This window comes from Cornus florida, unplaced genomic scaffold, assembly GCF_030987335.1.
Source record: "Cornus florida cultivar Cherokee Brave unplaced genomic scaffold, ASM3098733v1 CherokeeBrave_3.0.0_Hap2_Chr07, whole genome shotgun sequence".
In the NCBI taxonomy this organism is placed as follows: Eukaryota; Viridiplantae; Streptophyta; class Magnoliopsida; order Cornales; family Cornaceae; genus Cornus; species Cornus florida.
The window spans coordinates 8,635,989-8,651,650 of record NW_026775577.1 but is presented as its reverse complement, the minus strand read 5'-3'; the positions used below and the strand labels follow the sequence as shown (position 1 = coordinate 8,651,650).

Here is a 15,662-nt window from a genome sequence, read left to right as displayed (position 1 = left end):
AATTATACTAGGATCAACATCAACAACAACTGCTAGTGTTGAACATAAGAAAGCAAATGAAGGAGTGACCATTTAGGATTATGTTTTTTTAGTGTAAAACACAGTTAACCTTTTTATCTATTCGTACATCAGATAAGTTTTATACAATCATCATACTGATCTTGGATACTGCATCTGAACAGATATAATGTCATATAAATTCTTAAATGAAGGCTCTGTGTGTTTGGATTTAAAATATTTTTTAGATTTTTTAATTTTATGGCGTTTGGTTGTCCTAAAATATTTACTAAGAAAAAAAAATTAAAATCTAATAAAAATAACTTACCATTAATTTTTACAAGTTATTTTTCACGTCCAGCCCGATAGACGTACTCGACCTCAAACTCAATCTAGACCTTTGACAAGCACCAAAAAAGTAAAAATGAAAAATATATATATTTTACTGAAAAAAAAAAAAAAAAAAAAAAAAAAATTTCAACAAAACCACAAACGTGCCTTGAAGCTCAATCGTGCTGCCATGGCAGCTACAAGGTGTGGAAGTGCATACCAAAAGCCTTCCCATTGTTAAAATTAATTTAATGCCATGTTCATTATGCATTTTGCGTTTATTTATGTATTTGTTAGTGTACATGTATCAAGTGAGTGCATGTATCATATGTCTGGTTGAGAATTGTTTTGAAAAGTTTAAAGGTCTTTGAGAAAATAGTATATATAGTATAAGGGATTTGTTGTTAAGATATATCAACACAACAAAGAATTAAATACAAGAATAATAATATTTGTTGACTCTTTCATTCCTACACCAACATAAGTGGTATCAAAGCTTGATTTCGATCAAGAACAAACTGGGTGTGAAGCTTATTGACGGAAAAACAAACTCTGAAGAAGATCAATCAAGATGGTGACTACAAGCAATCAAAACCAAGGTGCCCATCAATCAGCCAACACACATTGATAGAGATCAACTTAAATTTTTCTTTAGGAGGTCATCAAATAAGGCAGAAGCAGAAGTCGTCGTCTTTGGTGAATTGATAGTTGCTGAAGATAGAGGTCGGGATTGGTTTCCGTTTAGTTTCTATCTTTTGCCTTATATTAGCTTTGAATACCTACTCCAGCACAGGGATCAGTACGGATCGACTCCTCCAATCATAGACTTGGAGGCATGCACATAAAACAGGGGATCTCCCTCTCAACCAAAAGGGTGTGGATGAAAAAAAAAAAAAAAATTTACTAGAGAAGTTTCATGAGGTGAGAAACTTCTCTAAATTTGTACTAGGACAAGTGGACAAATACAAGAAAAATTAACAATAGCTCCAAACTAAATTAAAAGATGCAAGAAAACTACTAAATTAAAAGATCTAAACCAGAGCCTTCCATCTTTTGGCGCGTGATTTCGTCAAGTTGCTCCTCCATCTCCTTGGATAAGCTATTCTTCCAATCCCCAACAACACCAAGCCTGAAATAAGCACTCTTCAACATCCCAACAAAAGGGTCCACACCATTTCTGTTCACTTCCAAGTTCTTCAACCTTTCTAAACTACACATCCATACTATCTTCTCAACCTCTTCCTCTTTGGCAAAAGGTCTTCCAAGAAATGAAGCCAATTTCTTCACTTGCCCTCTTGTGTCTCTCTTCACATCCTCGTATCTCAAGAATAGTATCTTCTCAGGCCTCATCATGCTCTCCTTCCAATACCCTAGGACATGGTCATGAAAGGGCCCGTAGAGATGAACCCCTCTGCAGAATTTCTCAAAACTCTCACCTATAGGGAATGTCCCTTCTCCTGGCATCCTCTTTGTGTTCATGAAGTGCCATGCTGACACAAATGTGTCCTTGGGGTTTCGAGTGATGTACACAATCTTGCAGCCGGAAGTCTTGATGGACTCCGGTAGCATTGTGCAAGGCGCATGAGTTCGGAAGAGTCTAGGGGATGGCATAGCTGAGATGTTGTAAGTATAGTTCTCTGCAAAGATATGGACTTCTAAAGATGGGATGAGCGCGTTTGGATGGTTTTTGAGCAACGGATCAGAATCATCATCGTCATCACCATCACCATCACCATCACCATCACCATCACCAATACTACGAACATTAGGGTGCATTATGCATGGTATCAGAGCCTTGAGCCAGGTGGTGCCAGTCTTCATAGAGGACGCCAAGATAACGTCCTCATCACGTGCCTGGAAGCTCGAACGAGATCTTATGGCACCTGCAAGGTTTGGAAGGTAGTACCAGAAGCCTTCCCATTGGTAGAGATCAAATCCCATGCATTCCTCCTTAGGGAGGTCACCAAATAAGGTAGAAGGAGAGTAAATATTTTCTGAAATGGGAGTTGCCATTGCAAGTGAAGATAGACCATCCATTGCCTTCGCAACATATTTTATACTAAAAAATCTATTTGCAATTATCATTGAGTATCAATAATTGCAAATAGATGACCTTTGCAATGACAACATCTGACATGCATATTTTATAATACTTGCACAAAAATAGTATATTTTAATTGACAGATCCCACATGCGGTGCACATTAATGCTAAATGTTGAATCATATGGTGTGACGACATTCCAGGTTTGATTGGGTCAGTAGCCCCAACAAAGGCTCAGTGAGGCACACATTAGATCTCAGTTTCCAGGTTAGATTGGTTCTAACCGATGGGTTTGTAGGAAATGTTGTTTATGTTGGAAACATAGAGGTTTTAGTTATATATTTGGGATATTGAAAGAAATCTGCACTTGTTTTTTTTCAAAATAATTTTACGCATAGGCTATACATGAGAGAAAGGGATGCACAAAAAAATCGTGAAATCATGAAACCGTGAGAACCAAACCGAACTGGGAAAATCAGAACCGTATATATATTATATTAGTACATACCATGAAATGTCAAGTTTGTCTGCCATATATATTTAATTGTATAGTGATATATTATATTAGTACATACCATGAAATGTCAAGTTTGTCTGCCATATATATTTAATTGTATAGTGGACATCAGATTCCCCAACCAGGTGGTCCCATTATTGGATTTGGTGTCATTTTTTTTTTTTTTAATGACCCAGAACTCCCTTAGGTAAAGCCCTTCAGACCCACCCCAAAGACATCAAACTGGAGATACAGTAGCCGGCCCCAAAGCTATAACATCAGGTTAGTCGAAGGTGATAAGGGATGCGGCGAGATTCGATCACTGGCATTGTGTGTGGCAGTTTCAAGTCTTACCAACCTGTCCAAGCCTCGAGGGCTGGATTTGGTGTCATTGACTTCTTGGAAACCACAAAAGCAATAAAGCATAATGTAAAGTTTTAAACCTACCAAACCTCTCATTTCTTCTTTGGTGAAGCCGCCTCCTCCTATCCATCTTTTTTTTTTTTTTCGTTTCGTCTGATGAAAAACCTCTCATCTCTTCTTTGGTGATGCCGCCTCCTCCCATCTTCTATATCAATGTCCTGTTCATTGGTGATTCCGGCCTCTTATTTTCTCAGAACCACACATATGACGTCGTCGTCTCGTTATTATCACGGCTTCATCATCTTCCTCACTCAACGGTTCCATGGAACCGAAATTTGGACTAAACTAAGTTGGTCATTACATAATTTATCGAATTCTATACTCCATCCGTCTCAAAATAAGTGTCATTCTTTCTTTTCTTTTTTTATCTGTCCCAAAATAATAGTTCACTTTTCTTTTTCAAATAATATATTTTACATGTTTCCACACACTCCCTCTGTGATAACGCGGATTTTTTAGATTTTTATTTAAATTATATTTTATGAGTTTTAGTCAAGATTGAGTATTTAAAATTTTTTATTGGTGATTTTGGGTTATTAATATTTTATTCTTTAGTGTTAATTTTAATAAATTATTCATTAAGTTCGTGGAGTTTTGTACGAAATCTTTTTTGGGCATCAAATGGTGGTGCTGTGGCTGAAATGGGAAAGGAAACTGAGATGGTGGGCGAGTCCCATAGAGATTGGATTTGATTTACTTATATATATATATATATATATATATATATATATATATATTTGTTATTGGAAGCCATGTGATGGGTAATTGATTATTTTATATAAGGAGTAAAAGAGAGAAAAGTGATTTGATGGGTTCATTGATTTTGTTACTTTTATATATATATATATATATATATATTTAATATGATGATGGAGAAAGAAAGAGAGCAGGTGGCGGCCAAGGAAGGAACTAGTAATGGGCTAACTTAGGCTATAGCCCAAGTCCAATTGAAAAAAAAAATTTAATACTATTGTTCCTATAAGCTTATGTACTACTCTTCCTCTTCATATCAGCCAAGCCCAATTCATAATATTTCTATAAATAAAAAAAGTAATAAAATTTACAAAGGTCAAGCCTTAAATATGAGTAAGCCCACAAACCATAGACATGTCCAATCACAAAATAAACCATAAGAAAATATAATAGGGCCCAACCCAATAAATCAAACACATTATTAGTTTATGGAACAAGACATAAACTCTTCGTGTATAAGGCATTAAGGCATAGGTGGATGGATATCATGGAGTATTATTGTTAATCAAATGAAATATTGAATTTTATTTTTGTAAAAAAAAAAAAGGGGGGGGGGGGGGGGGGGGGGGGGGCTTTGTTGATGACTTGATAATTTCTTGTTAAATTGGGTAATTTACTATATAATGGATTAATAACTAGTCAGAGGCGGAACACATATGTCTTACTTTCTATTGTGAATTTATTGATAAGGAACATATATATCTTGCATTCTTGTAGTTTTTTGCTTTAATACTTGTATGAAACAAACTTCAATGGATTTTTGACTGTGAAAATACGTTAGAGTTTGGAAGTGTAAATGTGTTAGAAGGTTGTAAATTATTGGGTTAATTGAATAACTGATGCATGATAATTATATATTTAGAGCATGGATGACACATTAAGCAATCATGGGTTTAATTGTTTTTAGCCCTCCCTATTTTACAATCCTAGCTCCGCCCCTGGTGGCGGCAGGTTGGTATTGAAATGGGAAGATAAAGAAGGAAAGTAGTGGGTTTAAGGATGACAATTTGACTCGCCCCCGCGGTTATTCGATCCACCCCTCCCTGTTTTTGGCGATTTTTTGGGATTGTTTTGCTTATTTGGGCGTGAATTGTTTGAAGCAATAAAAACCAGCGCGGGTTTGGTGCAGAGGCGGGAGAGGTCGCTCCGCACTTCCCCGCCCCATTTAGATAGACAAATTATTTAAATATCCTTATTTCATTAATATATATATTTCCCAGATATATTAAGTACCCTATATAATAATATTAAAATAACAATTGAATTTTATTAAAAGAAAAGTTGCAATGGTGAATTGTCACACCTCGAATTCCACGACTCGGGTCGCGAAGAAAAAAAATAATAATAAAAATAGATAATTAAATAAATAATTAATTAATTATATTCACTTGAGTAAATAAATAATTAATTGGAGAAAACCGGTGTCATCTACCATATAAATAATAATAATAATAATACTAATAATAATAATAATAGTTTCATAAAATAGATAATAGCATGATTAATTAACCATTTATATTAGACTATCCAAATGAACCCACATGTGCACAACTTAAACAATAATTGTTCAATTCTACTATATAAGTCATGGCCACCATGGCCTCATTACAATCCATAAGGTGAGAAATAATGTTAAGGGATTACATGAGTAAAGATAAGAGATGAAATTCCATAAGAACTCCAAAAAATAGATGGGTAAGTTCTTACATCATTTCCCTCCTCCAAAAGAATATTACAAATATGCCATCAAATATAATATCCAAAATATACCATGTGTCAAAATACAAGTCCAAAAGTAAGCTACACAATGGATGTCACAATTATCACAAGTAGCTCAAAAATGTTGTCAAGATCCCAATCAAGCTAGGGATGAAGAACTTCCTCTTGGGCAATGCCCTTTCCTGAAAAATATAAGAATCAACGGTGTGAGCAACAAATTACTCCGTAGGAATGTCTCATGAATATAAACTAGGTTTCTTAAAATTCTACAAACATTGCATGGTCATACAACACAAGAAACATGCTCCCTAACGTCTAGTCTCAAGAGGAACCTAAATAGGATCATCCTAGTCTAGCATAAATAATATTAATTCATTCATCAAGACAAACATAAATAATATAGTGTAATGTACATAAATTCATAAGTTGCAATAACACAAAAATGCCAACTTGAAAATAAAAGTCGAAATCAATTAACGGGATAACTCAAAACACACCTACACTCCCGGTCACATAGCCATGCTATGTGCCTAAATAAAAATAGTCGTTTTCGGATTACTAGTCCACCGGAAACTAACCGATTGGCCAATATAAAGTGGGGAAACTCATGTTTCACCCGCGAGCACCGAGCCGTAGCATTCTCAAAGTAACAACCCCCGAGTATCTCCCAAAATCAATAAACAAGTCCACAAAATAATCTATATACTATGATATGCCCAAATTGCACTTCACATGTGCACATAAATTATACTAATCACACAATCTATGTCATATGGTCCAAATCATTATAATGGCATACTCTTTGATGCAATGTCAACAAATTAGGTATTTTAAAGTCATTTAAATTCATGTTATCATTATATCAAATTTCAAGTGTGTAAAAGTTTAACATCATCATAGAAATATACATCTTCAAAATTAACCTTCACAAAATAACAAATACATGATAATTCCATGAATAAACACAAAATATAAGGCACTTTAATTACAAGAAATTGTACACATTAAGATCTAGGATTTTAATTAACATCTATAATATCAACAATGGAACAAATAACATATTACACATAAAAATTGATATAAAAATTCAATAAAACATTATGGACATGCAATTAAATCATTATATAAGCTCTCTAATTATACCCACACACATAAGTATATGCATAACTCACACAATGGTCATAAAATTCCAAGAACTCCTAGGTTATAAGCACAATACACCCCTACCTCAAGCTAGAAGCAAACCCTAGCTACTCCAAAAGAAAAATGTGCTCCAAATCCAAAATTGATTGAGGGGTTTTGTTCCTCTCGTAGTCCCCGTCAATTTTCCTTCTATACAAGCTCAAAATCTCAAAGGTTGGAGGTGAAATGGTTGAAGTAAAATGAAAAATAAAAGAATGGGAGAGAAAAGAGAGAGTGTCGGTGGAGTGAGAGAAATGAGAGGATTTTTGGTTTATCTTACACTTTCTCTCTCTATACAAACACACATATACATATCACACACATTCCCATCCACACATATCTTACCCACTAGTCAACCTAGGCCCCACAACATAACAAAATGCAATTAAAAAAATAAATATAAAAGGAAAAATAAAAATGAAAATAAACTTGGTCATCATAACTTCCCCAACTTAAAGGGATTTCATCCCCGAAATCAGGTCATACCTTAAGTTGCAAACAAATCCGGGTACTTGGAGTGAACCTCCTCCTCCCGTTCCCAGGTAGCCTCCTCAACTCCGTGATGCCTCCAAAAAACCTTGACCAATGGAATGGTTTTGTTTCTCAACACTTGCTCCCTAGTATCGAGAATCTGCACTGGCCCCTCCTCGTAAGTCGCATTCTCATCAACCTCAATGTCGGCTTATCTCAAAATGTGTGACGGATCTGGCTCATACTTCCTCAACATAGAAACATGAAAGACATTGTGAACCTTATCTAAATATGGTGGTAAGGCTAAGCGATACGCAACCTCACCAACACAATCCAAAATCTTGAATGGCCCAATGAACCTAGGAGACAACTTTCCACTTCGTCCAAAACGCATTAATCCCTTGCGTGAAGCGATTTTGAGAAAAACATGGTCTCCCACCTCGAAGGACAATGGTCCCCTCCTCTTGTCAGCATAATTTTTCTGCCTACTTTGAGCCGTAACCAACTGCTGTCGAATCAACTTGATTTTCTCCGTGGTCTCAATAACAATGTCGGGACCCAAGGCAGCTATTTCTCCCACCTCGGTCTAACAAACTGGAGATCTACAAGGTCTGCCATATAATGCCTCGAAAGATGCCATCTCAATGCTGGCCTGAAAACTGTTGTTGTAGGCAAACTCTACCAAGGGCAAGTGATCGTCCCAACTGCCTCCAAAATCTAAGATGCAAGCTCGTAGCATATCCTCCAATATCTGAATGGTACGTTCTGACTGACCATTAGTCTGAGGATAGAATGCTGTGCTAAAATGAAGCCCTGTGTCAAAAGCCTCCTGAAAACTCTGCCAAAAATGTGAAGTGAACCGTGGATCCCTGTCTGAAACAATAGACATCGAAACCCCATGGAGCCTGACAATCTGCCCCACATACTGTTTATTGAGCTTCTTTGCATCATCAGATACTTGCATAGGCAAAAAGTGAGCTGCCTTTGTCAACCTGTCGACTATGACCTAAATGGCGTCATTCCCCTTCTTTGACCTTAGAAGTCCTGTCACAAAATCCATGGTAATGTGCTCCCATTTTCACTCCGCTACTGGCAATAGTTGCAACAAACCCGCTGGCCTCTGTTGTTCGGCCTTCACTTAATGACAAAGGCACTTGGCCACAAACTGTGCAACATCCCGTTTCATACCCTTCCACCAAAACTGACGTCTTAAATTGTGATACATCTTGGTACCACTTGGATGAACTGCAAGTCAAGAATGGTGAAAGTCTTGAAGGACACTATCACGACAAGGCAAAGGGACATACATTTTTCCCTTGAACCTAAGACCTCCATCTGAATGTAATGTCCAACCATCTACAGACTCGCCACCTGAATTCCGTGTGCGAATGGACTCAATCTCGTTATCTTGCTTTTGTGCCTCAATTACCCCGCTAACAAAGGTTGGTTGAGCCACAAAACTAAACAAAGTAGCTGTTGCATCATCATCATTAAAATACAGACCCATCTCTGCAAAATCCTCATTCATTTTCCATTCCCGGATAGCAATGCTAGCCAAGTTTCCATGTGACTTCCTACTCAAGGCATCTGCCATAACCTTAGTTTTTCCTGGGTGATACTGCAAATCAAAATTATAGTCCTCCATATACTCCACCCATCGTCGTTGCCTCATGTTCAAGTCCTTTTGTGAGAAAAGATACTTGAGACTCTTATGGTCGGAGAAAATCTCAAACTTTTCCCCGTACAAGTAATGTCTCTATCCTTTCAATACGAAAATCACTACCGCCAACTCCAAATCATGAGTTGGATAGTTCTGCTTATGAGTCTTCAACTGTCTAGGCCCATAAGTAACCACCCATTCCGTCTGCATCAAGACGCAACCCAAACAATCCCGTGAAGCATCACAATAGATCACATAACCCAAACCACGTTCGGGAATCACCAAAACTGGAGCCGTAGTTAATCTAGTCTTCAACTCCCGAAAGGCTAGCTCACAAGCCTCATTCCATACAAACTTGATTCCCTTGAGAGTAAGTCGAGTCATAGGTGCCGCTAAACGAGAGAAATCCTGAACGAATCTTCGATAATAGCTAGCTAGGCCAAGGAAACTCTAAATCTCAATTACACTCTTCGGACGTTCCCAATCCATCACTGCTTCAATTTTCGAAGGATCAACTGACACTCCTCCTCCTGAGACAACATGTCCAAGAAACTTCACTTCTGGTAGCCAAAACTCGCACTTCTCGTACTTGGCATACAACCGGTTATCCCTAAGGGTCTGCAACACAATTCTCAAGTGAGACTCATGCTCCTCCTCCGAAGATGAGTACACGAGTACATCGTCAACAAATACCACCACAAACTCATCAAGATAGGTACTAAACACACGGTTCATCAAGTCCATAAAAGCTGCTGGAGCATTGGTCAAACCAAATGGCATCACAAGGAACTCGTAATGGCCATACTGTGATACCCCTCGAATCCGAGACACGGGTTGATCAGGCCCAGGCCCACACCTGAGGGAATATCCAATAATTAATATTTTAATGAACACAGAATACAAAGTGAATAAGAAAAATATAATGAGCTGGAAGAAACTAAAATAATAAAATTAGAAATCCTCAATAATAAAATTGTTAATCCGATAATCCAAACTCCATAAGTTTAACAACTCGGGAATCCATTCAGTGAACCCTTATTAAAATCTCAACTGAAATTAATCTATTATTAAACATAAAAAAGATTCCTACGTAGTCAGAGGAATGAATGTCTGTATCTGCTCTGCACGTTCAAGCTCTAACTCTGGAACCGACGAACACTTGAAAAATAAAGAGTGGGTCAGGCCCACATGCAAGTCCTGATCTACTACAATCCAAACAGGAATTCGATACGCAGATACATCCTAGAAAGACTCAACAATATCTAGAGTAGTCCATATATGTATATATAGTACACACTATAGGACGCTCGCTAGTCCAGTAGGTCTGTCTCAGCCTGAGTAGAGATACCATGCAAATCGTACATAACGTGGTCATGAGTACTTAGACCTACTAGGGAACGGCAACTACTGTCCAGTTATCCATCCTAGGCGATATACGTGCCCTAACTATGGTCTTGAGACTCAAGCTCATACCATGGCACCATATAATAAATATATATAAAATCCGTACTCCCAATACAAAATACCAACCATTGTATTATGGTTTGATATATGTAACAAATCCATCCTGAATCCAAAGTACGTCATTCAATTATTTTATTGATATAACACAAGTAGGTGATGGACTTAACCAATATGGTTAATCCATACCTTATTCCAAATTAGGTAGAACTTAGTGTTTGAACTAGTCCATACCTAGTATGTCACCGTCCCATACCGGTACATACAATCCTCCAGTTAACACAGTTGACCATATAGTATTAAATAGTCATCAACTATACTCCAGAATATGCACAAAATAAATTTAATGCATATACATAAATAACAGGCATTCACTATAGAGCCTAAAATCCAATTCCAATGATGTAAACTGCTATATTAAATTCAAGCATTCACATCCTCCAACATAATCCATGAATTAATACAGTTAATAGAAATTTAAATATCAATTGAACCCAAACTAAGCACAGGTAATTTTAATTAATTCACTATACTTAGAACCCTGTGGAAACATGATTTTACATAATTAAATCATCCATAAAACTTGCTAAGTTCCAGTGGATACAACAGTGTGTAATTGACTAAGTTTTCTTTAAACTTTTTATTGCTCCTTCAATTAATCCCAGTTTAGATTAATGTTACTCTATACTAAGTTTAGGTCTAAAACAGTTCCATACAACATTTAAAACAGTTTAAACGAAGTCTCAATACTCTGCACAGTCCAAACCATGCACAAAATCACACAGTATGAAATTTCTGAGCAAGAGCAGGCTCCAAAATTTGAGAGCCTGTTCTAACAAAGTGAGAGCCGGCTCTAGGGCTCCAAGAGCCTGCTCTAAGGCTGCAAGAGCCGGCTCCCAGCCTGCTCTAAGGCTGCAAGAGCCGGCTCCCAGCCGGCTCTAAGAGTAGGAAGAGTCTGTTCTTCCTCCCTTAGATGCCGTCGTTCGTTTCTGCGTCTTCTTCTCCAACTCCGATTATTAACAGAGCCTTTATGGTGTTTTTAAATCCTTGTTCTAGGTTCAAATCTCTAGGTACATCTCAAACCACTGACATACCACCATAACATGTATTGAACACAACCTTTTGAAGCAACAACTACAGAATCTCAGTTAAAAACTTAAGTGATTCAAAACAGATTTATCCAGTGAAGTCGAATACTATTTTTAATACTTGATTCAGGGTTCAATCTTAGACCCAGATTAATTACAAGTCATCAATACATAATCATGATCTCAATTTTAATCAGAACTTAAACGCAACCACCGGGAAGAACAAATAACAAAAACATCAAGGATTATACAAATCACTTATTTCAACGAGATTTATATAATTCATACATGCATACAAGACTTGATATAATGTTTGTTTAATCCATTTTTAGCCTTTAATTAATCCCTGGAGTCTAACTAGGCATGCACAGAACACGAATTAAAGGGAAAGAGAAGAACAGAGACTTGCCTTTGAGTCTCAAACTTAAAAACTAATTCCACGTCTCTGAGTGCTAAACCACCCTTGCTGCTCCTATTGCAGTCCAGTAGCACACACCAAACTTCCCTCCTTGATTCTGTTTTGTGAACCACCCAAATTCTCACTCCGGTTCTCTCTATATCTCTCTGGTTTTCCCTACCAAACTAGAGGCTCTGTTTGTGGTTTACAGAACGCACATTTATTTTCTCTAAACCCTAAACCACCGTTTTGGATATATTTATAGGTGTAAATTAACACTAACCCTAATCCATATATAATTAGAGGCTAAGCCCTAATTCCAATCCTAACCGGCCCATGAAACTATCAAGTTGTATCATACGGCGGCTACCTTTACGTGAACTTTAATCCAAGTTATCACTGAAACCCTAAGTTACCATAAAAGAAAACAAGCAGTACATTAACTAAATAAAACAATTAAATCAGTTTAATAATTAAACAGTTAATTACTCCCCATTACATAAATTCAGCACTTAAATTAATTTAAATAATTAACTAAAACCAATTAAACAAATAACATTTAATCAACACAATAAAACAATTTAATCAACACAATAAAACAATTAATCAAATAAAAATAATAATTAAATCAAAAATTAAATACCAGGAATATCCTTTTAAAATTAGGGTTATTACACATACCGTGTGCGAAAAGCGGTCTTAGAGATATCCTCATCCCTGACTCTCAACTGATAGTAGCCCGACCTCAAGTTTATCTTCGAAAAACACTTAGCTCATTTTAATTAATCAAACAAGTCATCTATCCTCGACAAAGGATACTTGTTCTTGATCGTAGCATGGTTCAACTTACGATACTCGATGCAAATTCTCAAAGACCCATCCTTCTTCTTCACAAAAAGAACCGGTGCTCCCCACGGTGAAGCACTAGGGCGAATGATGCCCTTTGCTTTAAAATCATCTAACTGGCTCTTCAACTCATTCAACTCCGCAGGTGCCATGCGATACGGCGCCATAGAGATGGGAGCAGTACCGGGTATGACGTCAATGGTGAACACAACATCCCGTATAGGAGGCAACTCTGTCAACTCTTCCGGAAAAACATCAACGAACTCACCAACCACTGCTGGAAAACTATCACCCAGACTCCATTCTTCCTCAAGTAAAAGGCTGGCCAAGTAGAACCTGTGATGACCCCAATCACCAATATCATAAACGGTCAAAGTGTGTGAATCGTTTCGATCTCCCACAAAGTAAAAACAATCTCCATTGGGAGTACATATGGTCACCCTCCCTCGAAAGTAATCAATGGTGGCTCGAAAAAAAGACAACCAATCCATCCCAAGAATGACGTCAAAACCCTTCATCTCAAGAGGAATGAAGTCGAACCACAATGTCCGCCCTACTATCTCAATAGCACAACCCCGACAAATCCTATCCAACGTAACTGATCCTCCAACCGATGTGTCAACACAAAGAACCCCATCCAAGGATGTGATCTCTAACCCCAATGAATGTGCAAATGATGATGAAATGAATGAATATGATGCACCTGAGTCAATCAAAACTCTAGCCCAAGAACTGAACATAGGAAATATACCTCAAACAACTGAAGGTCCCACTGAAGTACCCGCTTGGGGAGGAGCAAAAACTCTACCCTGCACTCCTAAACCCTGCTGTCCAACATCCTGATACCCTGACTGCTGTGAAGACATACTAGGTTTAGAGCCCCCAGCAGGTTGTGGGCCCTGAACTGAAGCTGCAGGCTGTGGTGTCTGAGGAACCCTGGATCCAGACTGGACCACGGATGACTGTGACTGTTTGAACTGTGATCCCGTACCACCACGTGATCCACTCCCCCTCTATGGGCACTACCTCTTGAAATGTCCCGTCTGACCACAACTAAAGCAAGCATTCGAAAGTCCAGTCGAAGCAGCAAAAGACTGTGTGGTAGGTGTCTGAAGCTGTGGGTAACGTGGCCTGATGTGTCCTGACTGATGATAATGGTGGCAGACTACCTCATGTGTGGATCCCAAAGATAAGGGAACTCTGGGTGCAGGACGTGCCTGCTACCGAGACCCCTGTGAGTATGAACTGCCCCTTCCTCCTCTAAACTTCTTCGATTGACTCCCTGAAGATAAAGCCTCACCCCTGAAATACTTCTTGGACTCCCTAATCAGCTGTGAGTCCCTGTCATCTGCCTCCACAAGCAATGCCCGCCTTACCACTTCAGAATAGACCTTCAAATCCAAGACTGAAACATGGGGCCTAATGTTAAGGTGTAGGCCATCTTGAAACTTCAAGGCCTTGTCCTCATCAGTCCGTGCCAAGTCGGTGCATAGTGGAAGAGAGACGTAAGCTTGTTTTCATACTCCATGACACTTATACTCCCTTGGTAGAGGCCATCAAACTTCTTTCTTATTTCCCTCATTGTAGTCCTTGGGAAATACTTTTCATAAAAAAGCCCCTGGAAGACTTCCCAAGTCATTATCTCAATATCATGGGTGTTGGTGATAGATCTCCACCAAACTTTGGCATCACCTGTGAATGAAAAAGATGCTAGAGAGATCCTTAACCGATCTGTGGGTACCGCTATACTGTCAAGTTTCTTGACCGCCTAATCAAGCCAAAACTCTGCAACTAGTGGATCAAAACCCCCTGTAAATGGCTCAAGCTTGAGCCTCTGAAACATCACGAGGTAATCCATAGCCGGGTTAGCCACTACCGGCTCTGGAGGTCTCAATCCTGCAGTAACTCTCCGAACCATCTCCTCCATGGCCACTATAAATCCACGTGTTATCTCTATTATCACTTGTGTGCCATCAAAAGAAGTAGGTGGTGGGTCAACACCCACGCCTTTGCTCCTATCCCTCCTACAGTGAACCATATCCCTAAGAAGTTGTGTCTCATATACATGCTCCCCAAGGTTAGGACGCGAAGTCTCTCCAGTCTCACGTCTAGGCGGCATGGTTCTATAAGTACAATGGAAACAGATGAATATAGATGTAAGTCAATAATTAAATGGAAGTGCTCACAATCCCATGCAATTCACTCAATGGAAGCATGAAACACAATGCATGATAATGCGACAACATATAAATCATGCTAAGTCATAAAACAAAATGTCTTAAACAATTAAACACATAAACACGTAACAAATAATTATCATGTAAACATGGAACACGAAATAAACCCAACCTGTCGTCCTTAGGTTTTTGAACCTGAATTCTCTGATACCACGTTGTCACACCCCGAATTCCACGACTTGGGTTGCGAAGAAAAAATAATAATAATAAAAATAGATAATTAAATAAATAATTAATTAATTATATTCAAATGAGTAAATAAATAATCAATTGGAGAAAACCGGTGTCATCCACCACATAAATAATAATAATAATAGTTTCATAAAATAAATAATAGCATGATTAATTAACCATTTATATTAGACTATCCAAATGAACCCACATGTGCACAACTTAAACAATAATTGTTTAATCCCACTATATAAGTCATGGCCACCATGGCCTCATTACAATCCATAAGGTGAGAAATAATGTTAAGGGATTACATGAGTAAAGATAAGAGAGGAAATTCCATAAGAACTCCAAAAGATAGATGGGTAAGTTCCTACGTCATTTCCCTC

At 38.0% G+C, this 15,662-nt stretch overlaps 1 protein-coding gene across 1 annotated transcript; it reads right to left on the bottom strand.

The window, feature by feature from the left end:
- Window positions 1-724: 724 nt before the first annotated feature.
- Window positions 725-2,333, bottom strand: LOC132316023 (cytosolic sulfotransferase 5-like). Its single transcript, XM_059814506.1, has one exon. The coding sequence runs from the start codon at window positions 2,266-2,268 to the stop codon at window positions 1,345-1,347; it is 924 nt and encodes a 307-aa protein (XP_059670489.1). The 5' UTR covers window positions 2,269-2,333; the 3' UTR covers window positions 725-1,344.
- Window positions 2,334-15,662: the final 13,329 nt, after the last annotated feature.

What these genes read in the sequence shown, in the direction of transcription:
- LOC132316023 (XM_059814506.1), bottom strand. Translation starts at nt 2,268, where the DNA reads ATGGGATTTGATCTCTACCAATGGGAAGGCTTCTGGTACTACCTTCCA.